Source organism: Lingula anatina, chromosome 7 (genome assembly GCF_051362555.1).
Source record: "Lingula anatina isolate TDL-2025a chromosome 7, LinAna3.0, whole genome shotgun sequence".
NCBI lineage: Eukaryota > Metazoa > Brachiopoda > Lingulata > Lingulida > Lingulidae > Lingula > Lingula anatina.
The window spans coordinates 6,922,640-6,945,447 of record NC_141773.1 but is presented as its reverse complement, the minus strand read 5'-3'; the positions used below and the strand labels follow the sequence as shown (position 1 = coordinate 6,945,447).

At 36.6% G+C, this 22,808-nt stretch overlaps 1 protein-coding gene across 1 annotated transcript; it reads left to right on the top strand.

Moving 5' to 3' along the window:
• Nucleotides 1-9,413: 9,413 nt before the first annotated feature.
• LOC147760671 (helix-loop-helix protein 15-like) lies at nt 9,414-22,324 on the top strand. The gene is made up of 2 exons (XM_087017986.1): nt 9,414-10,294; nt 21,578-22,324. The coding sequence occupies exon 2, from the start codon at nt 21,626-21,628 to the stop codon at nt 21,974-21,976; it is 351 nt and encodes a 116-aa protein (XP_086874112.1). The 5' UTR covers nt 9,414-10,294; nt 21,578-21,625; the 3' UTR covers nt 21,977-22,324.
• Nucleotides 22,325-22,808: the final 484 nt, after the last annotated feature.

Sequence of the window (22,808 nt, the reverse complement as noted above, 5' to 3'; positions counted from 1 at the left end):
ATAGAATTTAAGCCATGTACGCGATATGTCGTGCTGATGTATTGAGTCATTGACAGAGACTTACCACCTGTGATCAATCGATACCATCAAGTGAGGTCTATTTTATATGGATAAAATTATTTATTTATTTATTTATTTATTTATTTATTTTAGTTATTACTGTTTGTATGCTTTGTTAAAGACGAGAGATATCTTATCGACTGGCATGATACGTTGATAAAAACATACATACGTGATACATTCATAATATTATATAATTTGAATTGATAGGTTTATCTTATCTGACGATGCTGCTCTAAATTCTTATGTTATGAGTGGACACGCTCATGTGATGGTTATTAATTTTTTTTCATAGAGGCGCTTTGTCACAGTGCAGTGGGTTCCAATGATATTGTATAATCATACTGTATATTAATTTATATATTAAATAAATTTATTTTTTACTTATCTCTCGTTATCTTTTTAAGATCTGACCAGAGACAGAACACATTTTGTAATTTTGCCTATGTTAATCCGTTTATCAGAAAGGTTAAATTACGTGTTAAATACCAACTCTCTTTGCACCTTATTATTATTGACTTAATCTTCTGACTTATAATTTTCATATGTAAGCTATACATGACAATATGCTATGTGTGTCCGTGTTAGATTATCCTGGATGCTTCTACATTGCTTCTAAATCAATAAACAAGCCGTATACATGTAGAAGACTACAACAGCTAATATTTGTTGTTGGTTACATTTCGCGCTTCGAAATATGAGTCAACAAAATTACGTGCTTCAATAAACTTGATTATGCAGTAAGTAGGCCCTACCTCTCTACGAAATATGCAGATGTGCTACATTTTCCTGAGTGAATATAAAGTAGAATCTTGGGCATAATAACGTTATTATGTCCAAGATAGAATCTAGTATGTTGATGGTGTCGTTTTTTAGCTCTAAACTATTTTATATTAGAAAGTATCAGCTGTGTTAGGTGAGCAGCGTGGTTGAGACTCGCTTGTTGCAGTGCATCAAATGTAAAACGCAGTGTTGATGTGCTCTGTATAATCCAGTAGGCCCACAGCGATGAGTCCACAAAATAACTCTTCTCTAAATTTGATCTTACCTTTAAATTTTTGTTCTCTTTGCAAGGATCCCACCTGAACGAAGTAGCACGCCTGTTGTATTAAAAGACACTACAGTCCCGTTCACGGTAGAGTTACTTTATTACTCATGAACTTACCCGATTCAACCTTAATGAATGTAGACCCTTTTTTACTTTTGACCAATATTCAGTCTTCAAGTTACCTTTGAAACATGTCCCATAAAAGATAAGTAGACACGTCTTCATCTTGGATCCTTTTCCTTTTAAAAAAATTGAGGCTGCGTTTTTTTTTTTTTTTTTTTTTTTTTTTTTGGGGGGGGGGCGGAGGGATAATTTTCTCTCATTATGGTGGCACAAAATTAGTTACTGATCTCCTGACTACAGTAGCCCATCAAAGCATTCTCAATAATAACAGTGCATGTATCTGAACATATATTTGGAAATATTTGGAAATACGCAAATATATTATTATAATATTATTAGTCACAGATATGTGTCTCTGGTATTTCTGCACACTGTACTGTTTATGTGTGGAACTGACGTCACCAGTCAGCTGAGCTCTGGTAGAGAATAACGTTCTGTTTTCCACGTAAGTTTGGTTGCAAAGTGGCCTTGTTATTTTTAAAATAACAAAGAAAAAACACGTTTGCCTTGACAGTCAATACTTCTGTTGGTGCGGAGAGATAATACAGTATAGTGTAACCAAGGTATAATTACCCATTACTCTGTTATTTGGGTCTAGGGAAAAACAGCAACCGCTGGCTGCTGGTACACTGTAGCTGGCCCACAGACCTAGACCGGCGCTTGATAGTCTATCACGATTCAATTGAGACAGAGCTGGTGAGGCTGAACGGGAAAAGCGCGGTGATACTTCGACGGGGGAGACGTAAGCTCTTTGACACATACAGTTTGTGATTCATCCGCCGTGTTGTTGCGTGTTTTCTGGCCTGACACGCAGGCAGTCATTTTTTCTTGGCAACGATTGAAAGCACAAGCGAGGTTTAAATTACCATCATTTGGTTACCGTCTTTTATTTCAGTTTCTCCGTTGATCTAACTTTGTGGCCGTGCTCTAACTCATATTTCACAAAAAGATGTGATGTAAGTATACTGATATCATAGCGAAACGTTATTTTCATCACGCTTTTAACCAGAATTTATATTTGCAGCTTTTACATAATCAAAGTTAAATAAACTACTTACCTAAATTACACTTCTTCCCATTGTGCACCTCGACATGAATAAAATCTGAGAGTGACAAAATTGCTCTACTTAGTTATTGCAGCTGGCGTGGTTAACACGTTAATTATCTTATGAGATAAAATGCTTTGAATAACACAAAAATATCCCCACAGTTCACGCCATCATTAATTTCATTTTTTTGTTTTGTTTTTGCCAAGTTATGCAGTGGTGGAAATTATCCCTTATGATTTAATTGTGTCATGGTGTCCTTTTTTACTAAAAATGATTTAGAAATATAAAATAATTTTATTTTTATTATATTCAAACAGATTTCTTTTCAGTTTTCAAAATTATCGAAGCCCTTATTTTGCAAAAACACGTACTCCGTCACTCTACAAATCACTTGCACCTAAAATTATAATAAAAAGCAGCACATCCTCAGGCAAAAATAAGTTTTTCGCGTGTTTATGGATTAATTTATTTTGTACATTCACGCATGATATTTGTTATTGATGAAAATAGATGCCCAAAATATTAACCCTCAGATGCCCCATGTGACACAAAATTTTCCCCAACGTTATGAACAACGTTGTGAACAAAAATATTTAAATTTAACAAAAACCTATGGTTATGGAATTTGCTATTTATCATTTCATATAAAATGTTTGGCCGGGAAATATGAAAATGTGTTCAATATCTCAGTTATAAATGCAGTGTATTTTAGAAGTGGGATAGGTTTTAAGATTACGTAACAAAATTAAGGTAAGATAAGGTCTTTCTATTCACACGGAAATCTAAACATGGAAATATATATTGTTAACGTCTACTTATCAAATTTTTGACGCAAAAAAAAAAAAAAAAAACACTGCGCAAAAAATTGCAATCTGTATTTTTAAAAGGATAAAACTTTCTCTCTTTATCTTTTTCTCATCATAGAAAAATTTAACACTAGGTCAAATGTAATGTATATATATGTTTTTTTCTTCATTAGAAACATTTTGCTTCAATAATTGTAACTTAAAAGAGCATTTACTTGGCTGAAAGATGTTGTTTTTCATGTGAATGTACAGGTAGCATCATTATTCATATCTCTGAAACATATTTGTCAAGCATAAGTCTAGCAATATCGTTGATGAAAGTGTGCGCATCGCTTTTGGATATTTGATACAAGAATGATCCACCATTCTCTTCTAATTATGTTACACGGATGATCATTTCTATACGCACGTTTGCCAGGTAAAACATAAACCTCTGAACGAACTTGATCTTTTCATCAGCAAAAATGGTCTGCTTCCTATTTCACTCTATTTTTGATTTGGAAAACACTTGAGATTCAGTTTAAGCCTAATTTTTTTCAATCAATTTGCTCTCAGACCTGACTTATAGATTATCAGATCGCGTGACGGGTGATTAGAGATGCGTTTCAGTCCGCGAGGGATAAACACGGCAACCCTTGTCTTAACTCATCATTTAATGGGTGTTACCTTAATGACCGTACTGAAAGGAAAGAGAGGAATTACTAACCCCCGATGGACAGGCGCTAAGGAAGATCATTATTTATTACTTCGCTGGCCAGGGCTTAAAGAAAAAAATATAAACAGGTTGGTGTTGCATAAGATCTTGGAATATTGATTTTTCTATAGAATAACGTTATAACTTAAAACTTCAAGAGAAGATACAGAAAGGGTACAAAGAAATACTACAACGGTGGTTTATCGTTCTATGAAATGAGTTACATTTGATATTTCATCTGCATGCATGGAAGCAAAAAAAAAAAAAAAAAAAAAAAAAAAAAAAAAAAAAAAAAAAAAAAACCCACATCTAGAAGATGTCTCTGAAGGGAGGAAAATGTTTGGGATTCTAATTCAAACCCAGGTGTTTTCATCTTGGTGCTTAGTTCAAGCCGAGTTAAAACAATCCCACTGAGAAACTCCATCGACCGCATATAGTGTTCACAATGAAAGGGTCCAGCTGCACTTTCTTTTCAACAAAATGAAGTGAAGGATGAACAGGATTATCTTCGACGACTGAAAGAAAATTTGATAACATTATTCACATAGTACAAAAAGGAAGAGTTTCAACGCGACTTGCATTTGTCTAATTTGCAGCATAACTTGAGAAGTTTTTCAGCTTATTTACGAGGAACGAGGCACCGTGCTGCTTTCAACACAAATCATAATTTGTAACCAGTTATTTGCACTGCTAGTTGTTAGATGTAAGAACTGATTATTTCATTTGACTCCTTTGGATTGATGACAGAGTACTTTTTTCAGTTTACATGTAGATGCTTAACTGAGGTGAATATTCATAATAAATTTGAATATCTGCCCACTGACGGTCATCTTGGCCATACTGTGACCAATGGACATCGCGAGGATCACCGTCTAATGCAGGATTTTATAACAGCTGCGCAAATTATTTTTAATCGAGATTTAATTTCTAGAATTAACAATAATAATAACACATTATTATTATTATTATTATTATTAAAACATTTTTGTTATTTTTTCAAACCATATACCAGTCTTCATTTTTTGCAAATGAACGCATCAAGTATATGTAGAACGTAATCGGGTGTTTTATCCATCTTAAATAACGTCAATATTAATATGTGTCTATCAACGCCGTCAAATAAGCAAAGAGAAGAAGCAAACCTTTTCCTCGAAAACATCAGGAAATTATTGTCTGAGAAAAAAAACACAGTATGCCTTTCAGCCAAAAAAAAAAAAAAAATTAAACCGAAATATTTGAATCTCGTCTCGTGTTTAAGTATGTGGAAGCGACTTTCTCCGTGCGTCACGCTGATCCTTATTTAACTGACGCGTGGCCCAGCTTTCGGCGACGGTTCACCCTGGTTTTCACGTTGAAGATAAAGGAACGACGTGAGACTATTCTAGCGACAATCAGGTCTAGTATGCGCCTATAATGTTTAGAAACCTTGATTGCTTACTGTTAGGTTAGAGAAGTAAGTAACAAGTGGTTAGCGGTAAGTGGTGATGAAATCATGTTGATTCAGTGACCAACCATTACTGACACATTTCAGAGCCTCCGTATATTTCTGCCTCGACTCACAGGGTGCATAGTCTACAAACACTTCATATTCTGATTAAGAGGGGTATTAGGATCCGATCCCCCTCGACTGACCACTTACTCGAGCATAATTAGTCTACAAATCATCTACCGCCTAGAGCTGCGGCTAATCCGACACTAGAAGTTCAGCTTAGAAGCGAGAGGAATCAATCAGCCGTGCTTGTCATACAGGCAGCAGACTTGCCTGGTATCATAGCTGCAGTGTGTAACGCGTATTGATTCGGCATGACGTGCGTTCTCAACCAGAGGGCAGTTGAGTGATAACATCACTTCTGTGAAAAAAAACCTTGTGGACGCACAGAACAGAAGTATACACAGATTAAGTCAGAGAAATATCTGTAAATATATAATGAAAAAAACCCTTGTGGCCTTGGTAGAGGATGGGTAGGGTATGCGTCCTCAAGTCAGCGCCTTACAGCGAAAGAACTGCAGCTAAGATCAGTGTATCAAATATCATGCGACAACGATTTTTGTTCTTCGTTATATCTCTCTTTCCATGTATTGGCATAACTATCAGATTTTCATTGATTTAGTAAATATCTTAGATCAAATGAATTTTCCACATACTTGTCAACTTTTGGAGTAATCCGTTTTATCATCTTCACAAGTTTACAAAGAGTAAAAATAATGACCTTTAGCAGCAATTTGGATCACCAATTTTATCATTTCTTCAAAAGCATGCATACAGGGCATTAATAATAACAATAATAATTTATTGAGCACAGAAATGTTTCTACATTTAAAGGCTCTCTAACTACTATGTAGGTCTATTATATATATAGGGGAATAGTTTGTTTTTCATATTTAATTTAGAAATTGAAGGATTTACCACCCTTCGCCAGCATACGGTTTGCAGACTTGTGAAAATGATGATAAAAATGAATACCCCCTAAGGTTAACTCTTTCCAAATGTAGATATATTTTTCCAGTGGCGAACCAAACAAAAAGCTCAAGCTGTATTAAACTTCACGAGCTGTATACTTTATGTTTTTTATATTATATATACCATGTGACATTTAGATATTATAATAAATGTTGGCGACCAAGCTAAATGTAACTGTATACAGAAATGGGGGGGGGGGGGGGGGGCGGTGGGAAAGTAGACGGAACAGGAGTCAACCCCCCCACCTTAAATCCTCTAATCTTTATTATTAGTGTTAACATGGTAAATGAACAAAATTCTTGATCCAAAAGTGCAAGTGAAAATACTATAATCAAAGAAAAGTACTACAAAGCATTAATTCATAAATAACATGAACTTAAATCAGACGTGCTATGATACCAGTACATCAGTATCTAACATTTCAACGGGTTTTCATCCGTAGGCGTCTAGCGGATCTTAATGATCAGCATGTTCTAATGACACTCACATAATTAACGTGAATCATATTTGTAAAAATACTGGCTATTTTCATCTGGCCATTAAAACCCTGTCTGTAGGCGGAAGATGCGACAGATATAGACAACTGACCCGTCTGTTGACCTCAACCCCTACTGCGTCGCCATGGTGATGGCTAACTCAAGCTCTCGGACACTGCTGTGCCCACTGTCGTCTGCGAGTTTTTAATAAAGCGGTTTAAAACAACTGCGTCTTAACTTGAGACTGCTCGAAATTGTGTCTTTGTTTAGATGGAATGTTAGAACATAGAATAAAAGCGCAGTAGCGTGTTGCAAGTTGTCAGGTTTATTTGTCCATTTGTTAATTTAATTATACGCTGGGTAAGCTTTGTCAGAAGGTTTGAAGAATACTAAGAAAGTGGCTTGTGACAGTCTCTCTCTCTCTCTCTCTCTCTCTCTCTCTCTCTCAACAACTTTATCCAGTAACACATATCACAAAGATTCAATTTACTGATTAAGGCTGTTTCCACGTGCGCAATAATACACTTGTGAATCATTCGTATTGAAAAATATTCCCTCGAAACTAGAATCCAAAATTATTTTTTGGAATCTAGATCGAATTTACTCCCAGTTAATTGGATTTTCATTTATATTTTTTTAGAAGTAGAAGGATTACCTAACAAAAATGGAGAATCATATTGAACATACGCATAATCACGGCAAGCCTTGCATATGAGATCAGTCAGAACAGTGTTTTGCCGGAACGATATCTAGGGATGCTTTTGATTTGAAACCTCAATTGGAGGATCAAAGGGGTTAAACAAATCCACTTCAATCAATTCATACCTGTGCCCTACAAACATATATAGTGCAGTAAAATTTGAATTTTCATAATTTTCCCCTTGTTTCCCCTCCCCGCAACAAATCTTCCATCCACTAAAGTAATCGGTGGTTAAGCATTGGGTTCTGTTACACTGTAGCACCGTTTATGAACGTCTGTGTAATAGATAGACCCCTAGTCAGCGAGGGCTATGTGGCATACACGGTTGCGTAGTCCCGCTTATAAACGTTTGTGAATTGTTACTTGTAACTAAGGTTGCAATTTGATATCTGATCACTTAATGCCATAAAGATGACTTTTCATACAAACTCAATTTCCCCCAGACGGTCTAAGAGAGCATACAGAACAGCGCACTAACAGATCTGCGGATCAAATATGGCGAAGTACAAAAAAAAAACCCTTCCCGCCTATTTCCCGATACGACACTGAATAGATTCCCCTCGGGGATTACACAACAAGCATTCAAGTGAGTTGGCCATATTTGATCCTTTGATCCACGGATCTGTTAGTCCATTTTTCTGAATGCACTCTAAGAACATGACTCTGTTGATCAATGATCCCAGACTTAAAAAAAGAGTTTGCATGATACCATACCATAAAGAAACACGCAGCTCCCGCACGAAAATGCAGTAGTATCGAAGTAGCAAAGAAGCATTAACGCAGTAGTGGTGTGGAGCATATTTGCAGTAGAAATGCAGTATAGCCTACTGCAATTCTACTTCAAAATTTACATAGGGTTGTACAGAGGAGGAGCATTAATGCAGTAGATTAGCAGCATGATAGAAGCATGTTTCAAATATGCTAATGAGCTCCCTACTCGAAGCAGCTCTGAGGCATGTTTGCAGTATGATTGCAGTAGTCTACTGCGCTGCAGTATCTACTGCGTTTTATTGCGGGCTATGGAAAATATTACCTTTGTCAAGCACTGGTATCGCACAGATGTCAAAGCACCGACATCCATTTTATTTTTGGTATTCAACAAAATGGTGCCCTGTTTAAGTAGTGGTTATGGTTTGCTTTCCATGCTCTGCATAAGCCCAACAAATAAATATTATTATTATTATTATTATTATTATTATTATTATTATTATTATTATTAAACAAATAAATGGTGGATCTTCCCCCAACCCCCGGCTGCTACGCTTATGATATACATAAACATTATGTTGTGCTTTTAAGTTTCAAAATCCAAAAAGACTGGCTCTCTTTAGTGCATGTGATGTAAACACTATCATATATTTCTTAATACAAAACAAGAGAGTGCAGCTTCTATTGTAGGCTACCAAAAAACACTAGCACTTTCAGTAGGTTTGATGTATGATCACTATGCTATATTTCATAGTTCGAGACTGGGCGCTGTTTTTATTAAAGGACTGTTTTAAATTAAAGGACTCGTTCGATCACTTGTCACCTTTAAACATAATTATTTTTCACAGTATATATGTTTGTTTTAGAAACGAACCAGTAAAAACTGCGGGCCCCCTCTTGTGGTTCATGGAAGAAATGTAAACGTTCAACTACAAGTATACTTTTCAATGCACTACTTGTATCCCATCCAAAACGCTCGCTTTCCCTTGTGATTTCATGGTATATAAATATCAATGAGATAACGGTAATTGATCATCTCATCCCTAAACCAACCAATCCTGATAGAAATCAGCCTAATTAATAATCCATATTCTGACTTAATAAAGCCTGCAAGAGCGCATCCTTGTCATACAGGGTGATTGGAAAGTCGATTTTATGCACACGCTTTACTTAGATAGAGACATCATTTGAGTCAGTTTTATGTTAGAAGTGTTGCTTGAATGCTTACAAAAAAGAACGCTTTCGTTTTCTAAATTGCATTGGTTCTTCCGATAGAGGACGAGGTGTGTTAGATTGACCCGTTGACGACATCTGAAATCAAAGAGCTGTTTTCGAAATTGTCAATGAGCTGTGTTCGCTTTTTTGAATCCCCCTGTAAGGAATGCATTTGATTTGCAAATAGAGATCTCGGAGAAGCAGCTAGAATAGATGGTGACAGATGAAAAAAAGGCCATTCTCTCCAAAGAGAAGCTCGTGCTTCCTGGCAAGAATTACCCGGGTTTTTAGGCATAAGCCAATCAAGGCATTGTCACTGACAAGGGTTTCGTCGGAATTTTGAAAACAGGAAACGGTAAAGCAGCGTCTGAATATACGAGACTGGATAACAACCGTATACAAAGTTGATCACGCTATCTCTAGCGTACCGTTAAGCGGAAGATTGTCCATGACATCCTCTTATTTGTTTGTGTCCAAATGTACGCTTCCATGTGTTGTCAACAAGGGAACATCTTCAGCGTACAAATGTGTTGTCACTATTCGGCTAAGCAGCCTATCGTGACTGAATTATGATCCTTGTTTGCAACTGTGATATTAATTTTCCAAGAAACACAGTGAAGGCCACACGATCTCTGGATGACTGTAATATCTAAGCCTCGCCGAATCATACAGATATCGCTAGAAAGGCGTGTCAAACCTGGGAAACGGAAGGAAGGAAAATTGTGAACCACATTTAGAACTAACGGACGCGGATATCGACTCGGGAATCGGCTGAACATAGGCGCTGATCCGGAGTCGATGAATGTTACGATAAAAAGGGGAACCTTCACCACACCGAGTATCTCATAATTCGGGACTGATCCCCGGGGAAAGATAACCTAAAATACAGCTTCTGGCACTGATGTTACGAACTGGCTTGGAAGAAGACTCACAATCAATTAATCAAACTTGCAGGTAGGTTTTTTCCCAAAAAAATAATGTTTCAGAGCAGAGAGCACTACAAGAACACAGACCTCTGCCAAGATAAAAAGGCTTGCAAAGTTCTCGTAAAATATAAGAAAAACTCGTATTCCATTTAAATTAAAATTACATATTTGCCTCCATAATAAATGCCTATCCTGAATATTTTCTTCATTGTCCATTCACTTACCAACTCTGACGATATAAAAACTTTCTTGATGGGGGTATATAAAATGCATCTATTTACTACAACAGTTTCGTCAAAACATGAGGTAACATGGTAGTGGTTTCTATTCTTATGTTTGGCAGTCTATACAACTCACCCACCTTTTTTTCGGGAATGAAGTACAGTGAAAGGAATTCTGATTTTAACAGCTGCATGTACAGTTGTTATTGCAGGCACTGCTACATACAGTAGAGTTTATGTAATGACTGATGACATTTAACTGTATTACTAGAAGTAAGATCAGTACTCAAATGCTGATATACATTTGCTGAGTAAGACTCACTGTTTTGTGTTGTTGATTAAGATCTTTGTTTTTGTAACTTTATTATCATAGGGTTCAGCCAATTTTGATTATAAGTTTGGTTCAATAGTTATACATCACCAACTAAACATGTATGTACGTCTCTACACGTAGGTGAATTCGTCCGTGGAATTCGGTTGCGTTTCTTGACAGAAAAAGAAGTTGGACTTAAAAATGATTAATTCAGTTAATTGTACCACAATGCACTTGTGTAAAAACCCCATTGTGAATTTACATTCACAACGAGATGGATAATGTATAGAAATATACATTGGGTTATTAAGGACCGCGTTTAGGTTATGCAGATATACTAGATAATTAATGGAAAAACGATCGGTAAATAAGATTACTTATAGCATGTAGGATAATGTACGTTAAGCGAGTGCCTCAATTATATACAGTCCCAATGGAAAAGTCTCCATAAACGCTGAAGTATTTACAATTTTATTCCCATAAAGCGCTTCTATCGAAATGATTTAGCAAATTTTCAATACGATAGGAACATTTAGGGGACCGCGGAATTGTTTCGCCCCAGAAATACGGTTGATTCTGTGAATAGCGTTAGCAGAAGCTAGATGACTTAATGGTTTATAAAATAGTCTAATTTTACCCCGTTAACACGACTAGATACGACGTCAACGCACTGTCACTTATAAAACATAGTTTACAGTATATACAGAAAATAGGATGTTGTCAGTTTCTATCCCTACTTATCCCTGGATTTCACTATGGCTTAATAATATCTAAGATGGATGCATCGATTATTTCATTCATATACAAGACTGGGTGAACTTTTCGTGGTGAAATGAACGATGTTGAAAGGGAAGAAGAATTGCGACTTTTCCAAGAAATTGATTTACGTGAGTTTGGGTTTCATTTTCTAACTGAGAATTCTGCCAATTTTTCCGGACGTGAATGTCACTGGTTATATCATAGCAACTGATTACATCTTGAGACGTCAAACAAAAATTCGAGAGTTGGAACTTCCTCAAATGGTTTCTTTTTCGTAGGCGATCGACGGTGCTTCCATTGATCATTGTGATGTGATGCATCGTTTTAAGTTCCAAAGCTAAACTGTCACTTATAAAAGATGCAAAGAATTGTTCATGTACATGTACCTAACATCCAACTGGTACTAATATTTAGGCTTCTTTAGCACATAAAAGCACATATATACAACAGTGCACACACACAAGTAATCAGCACACCTACTCACACATACATGTATATGCACACACACACACACACACACACGTATACTGACAGACAGACAGGCAGACACACAGACAGACAGACAAAGATGGAAGGCGCTCAAGGAAGAGAACAAATAAAAACGCACATGCTCACAAACCCAAGCAGTACATGTACAATGCATTGCGCGTTTTAGTACATTAGCACAAATACATAGTTACCCAGGTGCAGTAACACAGACACACGCACGCACGCATGTATGCACACACGCATATGAACACACATATACACAAACGCAGTTCTGATAAAATCACTCAAGCGCTCCATGATAGCCAACATTCCAGCACAGTATTAACTTCCTATACCGACTCTGTACCCAGAATTCCCAGAGCGTCCTCAGGCCCATCATTACTACTCCTGTAATTTATTTAAACATCTCGAGTGCAGTTCCGTTTAGTTTTCTCAGCCTCCCCGCGGGACCCCAGACTATTGAATTATTCATTTAATTTGGTGCTGGGTTATTGAGTTAGTTGTCCCCAGATGAAATTTACAAGCAGATCGAAGAGAGATAATAGAGCGGAGAGAGCACAGCTGTGTGGAGATAGATGTGACCGAGGGTACATTACACGGAGGACTAGATTCTATACTACTGCTGTAGAACGTGTCTCTTTTTATAAGCGTTCTTTACCAAAGGCACCATGTCACAAATACTAGTTCTTACCTATTTTGAAAGCTTACAGGCTCGTAGCCAGCAATTTCAAAAGGGGGGTTCTTTCTCTGAAAAAGTGGACCTTTTTCCATAAAAACTTCATGTACCTAGATCAAATTTTACCCAGAGTGGACCTTTTCCCAGCAAAAGGGGCGGTTCTTTCGAACCCCCCGAACCCCCCCCCCCCCCCCTGGCTACGGGCCTGGCTTAGTTATAACGGCATTAGCTCATGTCACATATACTATTGTTCTGACCTATTTTGAAAGCTTGGTTACACCATGGAAGTATTTCATATACTTCCATGGTTATAGCGTCATTAGCTCATGTTTTCTGTGAGACGTTACAATTTTGCTAAATTGGTTTGGATATATCCTTTTCTGTCGTGTAGCGTTTATGACCCCTGTATATGTGACTGTACCCTCTGCGATCAAAAACACGGAATATTTTTTACTGGGATTGCAGAAAACAAATTTTGTTGACGATTAAGACGCATTTTCTTTGGTATGTCCTATTATATGACATATTGGTAAAAATGCAGAGAAAGTTGCGTTTTTTTTTTGTTTCAGTAATTAGAAACAATGTACTCCGATAGAGAACAAAGATTCTACTTTTTTTCTGCAGAAAATGTTCGAGTAATTACCCTTCCCTGTGCTGCTCTAAAGATAACATCTTCATCATTGTTTGAACTCTAGATTCCCATTGGGAAGCACGGAAGACTCTCAGTAAACATAGGGGAAGGATTCGATTTTCATTTTTTTTCTTTCGTTTTTTTTTTGTCAGTCGCTCCTTATCCAAGGTTCTAGAATAATTTCTTGTCGTTGGGAATATCTATTTCACTTAGTCTAATAGTAACATTGTATAGATATACATGTTTTCTCTTCTATCTATCTATCTATCTATCTATCTATCTATCTATCTATCTAACTAACTATCTGCCTTTAGTTTCGTCTATTTTGCACCCTTTCTTTCTTTCTTTTTTTCTTTCTGTATTATTCAACAGCTGATATCAGTAAGTCTGCTTGTCACCGAACAATAACAAGTATGATATGCACCAAGGCGCAGAGAACAATTCAGGGCGTGTGACGGCATTGCTTAGCGATTATAACCGTACTCCAAAGAACGGTAAAAATTAAAATTCATCTGACTACAAACAACATTTAAATTTTGAGTAAGCATTAGTGGCATTATTCTAGCGAATCCTTTACCAGGATAAAAGCGATTTTTGGTGGGTGGGGGGAGTGGAGGGGGGGGGGAAGAGCTTCAATTACTTTGAAACCAATCTTAATCTGCTAACTTGAAACCTTGTTTGCGTCTCATCTATCACCCCATTTCCATAGATTTTTAGATCGATCTATCCCTGTGGGGAGTCTCACTAGATTACTGTCAGCTTGGCCGGCTTAAGCGTCTGTCCCGCCCACTAAAAGCTGTAAAGGGGTAATTAACTATGGTGTCCGCTCGGCTGACTGCAATTTAGCCTGAACCCCCAGGGAGTTAGGTCGATCTAAAACTTAATCTTTAGATCGATCTAAATCTCTGGGAAAGCACCCTAATTGACAGACCAGGACAGTCAAGTAAACACAGCGTTTACCGCCTCATGTGACTTATCCAGGCCAGGATCAATGAAGAACTAATAAAGATCATAGACCATACAAGATAGATCAGATCTGAATCGATCTCTCTGTTACGTCACAAGGATCCCCTTTCACAAAAGGTCAATATTTTACTTGCTAGCCTTAACTTATTCGGCTAAACTCCGACAGTCGACTACGTAAAATGGACTGTGCGATATTGGTACTTGTATAAAAGCGTCTTAGGTTTCCTTTCCTTACAGATAATATTTGTTGGCTTCAAGTGGAGGGCATTCTTCTTTGCTACGTGAGATAGTTTGGACTTTTTAATATGCTGCTCTCTTAAAACGTTCATAAAATCAGGCAAATATACATTTTTTTCATCGGTGCTCGTGCTGTTCAGAAAATACAAAAAAAAAAAATGAATGAAATAAAGAAAGGAAGTCAAGTTGTCAACATCGCCTTGATTCTATGTCGTCATTTTATGGTATATCAATGTATAATATATTCGTAACATCAGCTATGTCCGAAAACACTTAAACAATAAAAAATATTCCGCCTAAGCAAAGAAAATAAAGAAACATCTGCTTCTAGTGTGAACATTTCCTAATATTGATACGTTTGATGTTCTTTACAGTCCGATTCACAATTAAATCAGCATTCCTTGCGTGGCATTACTCCGAATGACTCTAAGGCGCTGGAAGCAGAGACAATGAAATTGCAATCCATCTTGGGGACATAATAAGATATTCTGGGCAATTAATTAACGAACCAATGGAAAGACAAAAATTCAGAAAACGGAGAGACTAATTGTTAATTAAATCGATTGATGTACAGCAGGTATAAACGACGAAACAATCGAGTAGTATAACAAGTGCTTTCAGAAATCCACTTATGGTGCGGCCCCGTAACAACACATTAGTTCAATTCAGGTCTAATAAAAACGGTCGTTGAGAAGAATAGGAATAAGTTTTATGTGCTATATTGCATTTTGTTCCAGCTATTACTTCGGTTTCAATTATTTAATGGGATAATATTGCGCGTGGGAATATATGTAATGAATGCGTGTGCTTTTTTTTTTTTTTTTTGCGTTCGTCTGAACTTATAGTCTCTTGCATAGCGTATAGTATGCGAAGGTCTCCGAAACCTACTTTAGGACAGTAAAGAATTTGACATTTAGAACTTGAAAACAGGTTTATAGATGATTATTTTGCCAACAGTTTCGTATATGATATACCTTGGCGATAAAGGGAAATTTGAGCAGATTTTCAGTACTTCTTTTTGGTATATAAAGGACAAAAAGAAAGAAAGTTTTAGAAGTGCTGCATGGATCATTTTATGATTCTGGAAAAGTTCATGGGAATATTGTGAATGGAGTCCAAATTATTACCAGTTTTTTATGTGGGAGAGGGGGGATACAGTATGAGTAAATATGAAAATATTAAAATTGTCAGGTTTCGTACCTTAAACCGTCCAAGAATCTTTAGGTACATCGTTTAGTTAAAGGTACATGCGAACCGAGCATCGGTGGACCGTGGATTCCCAATAACACAGTTCTACTAGTTTCTGATACGACTCAAATAAATTCAACATGCCAAGGGATAAACTGAATAGATCACTCGATCAGACATAAAAGAGCTTTAGACTGCTCCTTTCTTTAAATTTTTGGTTGTCAATTTAACCTACTTTCGTGACCTACTTTTCTGTCCCATTGACATACAGCATAGAATGCTAGCAGAAAAATCTGTTCAAACATCATTTTCGGGTAAAATAAAACAATGCCTTTTGGTAATTCTCTTAGTTATACTACTTGAAACTATATGCTGGCATTTGGTCGGCTTTTGTGACAAAGAATTGACTTTGTATGCATCTAATAATAAATATTGAAGGCATGGTTCAATTCACGAGATGGAGTGATATCGGCAACGCTAAAGGGGAATTAAAATAGCGAATTACGGTACTACTTTCTCCCTGAAGTCAGATGGCTCTTTTACGCTGGACTGATACGGAAAATTGCACAGAATTAGCCAGCTAAATAACTATGAATATGTACCGAAAAAAAAAACTTTTCTGAGACAATGGCGGAAGGAAAAGCCTTTCTTCTAAAGAATTTGGTTTGGTTGGCAAATAGCATACATTTAATCGACTTATGGCACAAGGGCAAATAGTTATTATACATATAAGCTGCTGTATATGTACAGTGTATCTGTATAGAGGTACTCTATGCCTGTACTTGAGCCGCTAAGTCTATAATGTCATAAAGTAATCAAAACTAAACTGTATGCATCGGTTCATGTTTGTTATGTTTCACCGCCACTGACTGAAGCGGGCGTTCATGTATGGTGATCGCAGGATCGATACGACCGCTATAAATGATAGCGAAAATCAGCCGACTGCGCTCTCTCGGCGTAGAGCGTGGAATTCCCTTTCATGCCTTTAGTTCCAGTGGGTCTAACGCTGCACTATAGAGGTGTCAGTTTCAAGACGCACGATCTCACACTTGAATAGAGACTGAACTTGAGTGACCCGTGTTGACCAAACGCTGCCTTTTGATGTATTTTTGTCTCTTTCTCTTTATTGTTCGTGAAATTGAGATCTTGAAATCTACTCAGTATTGTGAAATAAAATTAAAGCTTTATTCTTTTGTTTTCAATATAATAATTTTTTCATAAATTTGCATCTTCACTGTCAGAAACATTTTTGAATAATTAAAATAAAAGAATGGACTGGAAACATCTGCACCACTAAAAGAATTTGAAAACTCCGAATTGCAAAGTCTTAAAAAGAAATACATCCATGCGACTTTGTGGCTAAATCTCTGTCAAAACAGCATATTTTCCTGTCTTCAAAGTACATGGGTCATTCCTCACTAGTCAACGTACAGTAGTCCAATTAGACATAAAATAAGCGTGCCTATTCTAAAATAAATATTAAGAAAACGGCACATATTTTGTCAAAAAAGTTCTATTTTAGCTCAACTAATTTGCACGAAGGAGTCAAATGCACAATTTATTTATTTTTTTAGCTAATTCTATAACGGCAAATGACATTGGATTCTCGAGATTTATCCTATTATAAATTACAAAATAGTCCTTGTTTAGTAGTGAAAATAGATAATTGCCGAAAACGCCAGGAACAGAAAGTTGATTTTTCATTTTCAGGTTCATCGCAACGACGTCAACACTATTGTTCTGAGTCACGTGCACGTGTGGTAGCATGCGGCGTGATACAGTTGGTTTCCTTACACTTCATTAGTCCTCCTTCGCTCTTCATTAGGTCCCGTGCGTCTCGAAATTTTTACTGCATGTAACCGGCGCATTTGCCGATGGGAATTTCTCTTAGAGTATCTCCCATAGTTATTTAAAGATGATGGTGATGCCGTTAAAAGTACATATTAAAAATTCAGTAAATGCGGAGAAATTCGCCTATCTGTCTGACTGCCTCTGTTTAGATGTGAGTGTCTGTTTGTCTGTCCGTCTGTTGGCTGTCTGATGTTCACCCCTTGCAAGTATCAATTTAAAATATTCATCCATTAAACCATTAAACAAGAATGAATTTCTTCATGTATTTACGGAAGTGAATGGCTCTACTAATCACAGTCAAAATATTGGCATGAATTTTGGTATATGATATTCGCTCTTAGAAAGAATTTCGACTGGTTTCTTATGGTGCACAGCAATTTAATAAGGGACTTACTGAGCATCTTCAACGCAAGATTAAAATAAGTTTGAACGTTTATGTGAAATGGACAGAATACATCACGTGTTTTGTAAAAATGAAATATCAACGTCCGCGTTGTACAGGGAAACGCGTGCAAAGAAGGCTACAAAATAAGCTGCTGCGACAATAGTTTGTACTTTATATAAGGCATTATCGCAAACGTACTTTTATTTGTATCGTGTATCGTTTCCCATGAAATCATCAAGTTTATGAATGGATTATCCGTTTCCACTGTCTGTTAACATTCTATACATACTTATTCAGGAGCCAAATCAATTGTAATAAGATATTTTCTTTTCTTTTCTGGGAAGTGACCCCTTGAAACAAGACATGTTTTTCATTGTTATCTCCTACAAATAGCAGTCTTTTATTTTTATTCTTTGAAGCATTATTCCAAGAACACTATGTGTATGGCATCGACTTTCATTCTACGTGGAAAACATATTTTGAATCATTATCTATTTTTTTTTTTTTTTTTTGGAGGGGGGGGGAGGGTCGATCCGTTTGCATTTCTCTCGTTCAATAATCCTGTATTAGTATCACAGTTCGAAGCAATTTTAGGAATTCCTAGCATATATTCAAATAAACGTGTCAAGTGGTCATTCGATCATCTTTGTTTCTGCTCTACTCCAAACATACTATTTAGGAATTCCGTTTTTTTGCTTCAAAAACATGCTAATTTGTTCAGGTTGAATTCATCGTTCTAAACCCCACCCCCCCTACCTCGCTCCGGAAATCCCGTTACGACACCTTTCCATTCCACCCCCCCCCCCCCCCCATTGAGGAAATTAATTAAATTAAAATCAAATTAACATCATAGACAGATATCATATTACAAAGCTCTTTCAGTGTGTACAAATCGCGTGCCACGGATGCTTAAACAGTCACGACAAACATAATGGAAGACGCGGCTCTCGCATTTCTTTCGATTAGGCATCTGTTAACCCAAAAGTAGACATATTATGGAAGCGCGGTATTAGATAGGGAAAGTGAAGTGCATGGAAAAGGAAACGATTGGCGGTAATAATGGCAAACATGCATTTTCAAGGATGCTCAGGTGTTTTGTAATATCTCTACATGGTGAATTGTTTTTTTTTCATCGGGTAATTGATATCTGAAAAAAGTGTCATACGTACAAACAATGTCTCGATAGACCTACAAGTACACTCTTAGTTGCATATTTATTTTTACTGGCCATTTTGCAGCAGAAGAAAGCGTGCAAATTATACTTTTTTTCCCCGGGAATAGAAATACAGTTTCTTTTTTGGGCAACTATCGGACATGCGCATTTGAATGCGTTACTATGATAAATAAACCGATACGGAGATCGTCTTAACAAAATATTTTGACTTTATTCATGCTATCTATTTTTAAGCACTGAAGAGAGAGAGAGAGAGAGAGAGAGAGAGAGAGAGAGAGAGGGGTCGTTGAACTGAGAAAATAAATCATCAAATCACTCAAGGATATCCATCAAAATAAGAATGTTCATTGCAAAAAAACCGACCAACTTATATCGATAATTCATCCACACTTTCTTTGTATTTAATTGATATTTTCTATTTAGCTAACGGCACTGATCCTTTTAACAGCGTATCGTCTGCGTCTATCACAAAAGCTTTTTTGCTTAATGGTTTTCACATGCTTTTTCACATTTTACGTGGTGGAGTCACAGGTCTCAAAGTTGCTTCTCACACGAGATTTTGCGTGACTGCGGCCCACCCTAGACGTGTAATGTTTTCTCGCAGCAGCTGCCATCAATCGATTTTGAAAGGTGAAAACAGTGGAAATAACGACAACACATTGTCTTCTAATTTACAAAAAAATCTATATATTCCATCTGACATGGATCACAGAGGTTTTCTCTTTTTTGTTGTTTTTTTGTATTTTGTAGTATACAGTTCAGATTGGCGGTAATCCTTCTCCATTAAAAAAACAAAAAACATTCGGAATATATCGGTTTAATTTATTTCGAAAAATAAATATAAATGAAGTCTGGCCTGTCACGGGTATATGTAATCCGAATATTTAAATCTGACGACAGTCATTTAACTCCACGAAGTACGATTTTGAGCCGAATAATAGGGGTGTTCGTGTCTATGACTTGAGATCATCAATTTCGTGGATTTGGTGAAACTGTCGACCCATTCTCCAGTGCACGAAAACAATTTGATAATTAAGTAAACAAATAAATAGACATTGACCATGAAATTTGATGTTGAAAAGAAAATAAATGTCTTCAGTTTCTTAGTCACATTGTAGAATGCTTTTTAATTTAAATCAGTTGTGGCCTGTTTCACAATACACCTTTAGCCCGACAAATGTTCTCAACTTTTAAACCATCATTTAGCCTACATGTGCAACTTTATTTCTACGCACGATACATCTGTACTAGTCCAAATTTAATCAAATATTGAACCCTTTTTATAACATAAATGCACGACGAATGTTTCAGGCCAGTACTAACATGCCGTTTAGTTAGACTTTACTGTATTTACTTTGAGAAAAAAATCAATAGACCGATTTTTTTTGCCTAAAAGTTCGGAGCAATGTATGGTGGAATGTTTTTTTTTTTTTTTTTTTTTTTTTTTTTTTTGTGTGTGCAACGGGTGTGAAGGGATGGTATTCCGCTATTAACCGTGGTCTATTTGCCATTATTTTGGGGCAAGATAATTTTAATGCATTTAAAGAACCTCCGGCCGCGAATTAAAGGAGTTTATGGTTTTATAAACCTGTAATTTGTGACCAAACAATCTTCACAAATGTCAATGAAAAATTCAATTACGCGTTCAACTGAATCCGATTCTCTAACTATTTTACTCTATGATTATTTGTCTAGGGGATGTCAACGCTCTTGTAATGTTGGTTATTTGTTAATGGGGTTGTTGTGTTGTTAGAATCCCTAGTCTGTTAAAAAACACGTGTTATCCCACGTGTGTAGCCCTGAAACTTACAGAATTTAGATAAGATTGTGTGATCTCTAAAATGTGTTGTTTTTCAAAGAAGTATTCAGACGTAATTGGTGCTCATCTGATCCATTTTCCTTACAATCTGTGGTATTTAGAATGATTCCAAATCATTCATGTATATTTAGCCTACCTATTCTTTGCAGAGAATTTTCTATGAATATCAGTTGAGACAAGACGGAGCCTGATCGGCAAAGTATTTATTACATCTTAGTTTCTGCTTCATTTATTAACGTTCAGATAAGCGCACGTTTTTAACTTGTTTCAGTCATGTTATTTCAAAGCTATCCCAAGAAAAGGGGGTTTCAAATGATATACATATTTTTGGAAATGTCGATTTGTTGTGTATTGCACGCTTTGATTACTGAGAAGCCAGTACAACGTGTATATCCTTTCAACCTCTGAATACAGTCGTAAATGTCTACTGAAATATAAGTACGAAATATGAAATAAAATAAAATAAAATATAACAATTGAAAAAATACATCACAGAATGAAAGTATGGTAGGCAGTCGGACTCTTTCCAACTGAATAACTAATATCACTCACTCTCTTTTGATGGTTGTCAATATTGATAATACCATTGTTCTTTTTTTTAGGAGGACATTGAGTTTCCAACGGAAAAATAGAAGCCTCCAAAGAACTCCATGAATAATATGACAAATATGCAGCCCCATTCTCCTGATGATTCGGAAAGTTCAAAAGGAAGTTTTGCTGCCAACCAGGGCCAGGGGTCACGTGGCGCTAAGAAAGCCAATCAGGAGAACGGGCACTTGTCACGTGAGGAGAGACGGCGAAGACGACGAGCTACTCAAAAATATCGCACGGCGCACGCTACTAGGGAACGCATTCGAGTAGAAGCTTTTAATGTGGCCTTTTCCGACCTCAGAAAGCTACTTCCAACCCTCCCGCCAGATAAGAAATTATCTAAAATAGAAATTCTTAGATTAGCCATTTGTTACATATCCTATCTTAACCATGTTCTTGAACTGAGCTGATTCATAAGAAAGAGCATTGTTTAAATACGGAGAATTAACATCCGTCTCATTTTATCGAGCGACGAACATCGCACGCATTGATTGTGTTCGTTTGCAAAATTTAAACTGGCGGTTGTGACAAAATGCGACGGTGTCTCACCTGAGGCAATCAGAAGGAATACACTACGTCAACGAGAGGTCGCCAGAGGCATGTTCCATTTAATACCTAACTCGTCATATCGTGTATCATAATCCATCGGTGCTATTTTGTGCAACTTTTATATTATATCCACGAATATTTCGTGGCCTTGGTATGTTATCATTTAAGTATCGTTTCTCTTTTTTTTTTCGAGTTCTTATTTAAACTGCAGCTACGCAGAGTGAATAAATGTTATTGAATCTGTGGTGTTATTTCTGGTGTGTGTTTTGTTGACTATTTATTATTGTCGTATACACAGTGATGATCTTACAAACTGAGCTGATATTCAATATGATTTTATGAAGCCAAACATATTGTCTGTAGTAATATGAACATATACACTAAAGATGCTGAAGAAAAGAAAATCACATACTACGTTCAAAACAAAAATTAAAGGCACATAACGTTTCATGACTCATACAATATACAGACCTAAATGGATTGCACGTTTTGATGATATCAATGCGGTAGTTGAGACTGCACATTTGGAGAAGACACATTCCACAGAAATGGAGCAGTGTGTTATACTCTTCCCGCGGTATTAGACCAGCTGTATTAATTCAGAAATGTGCACAAAATTTTTAATTTGAAATAGCAACAGAAGAAGGTGTTTAGATGGTTTCATTCTTTTCTTTGATAAAGAGAAAACTATAT

Coding starts and splice junctions, on each gene's coding strand:
- LOC147760671 (XM_087017986.1), top strand. CDS start 21,626: ATGAATAATATGACAAATATGCAGCCCCATTCTCCTGATGATTCGGAA.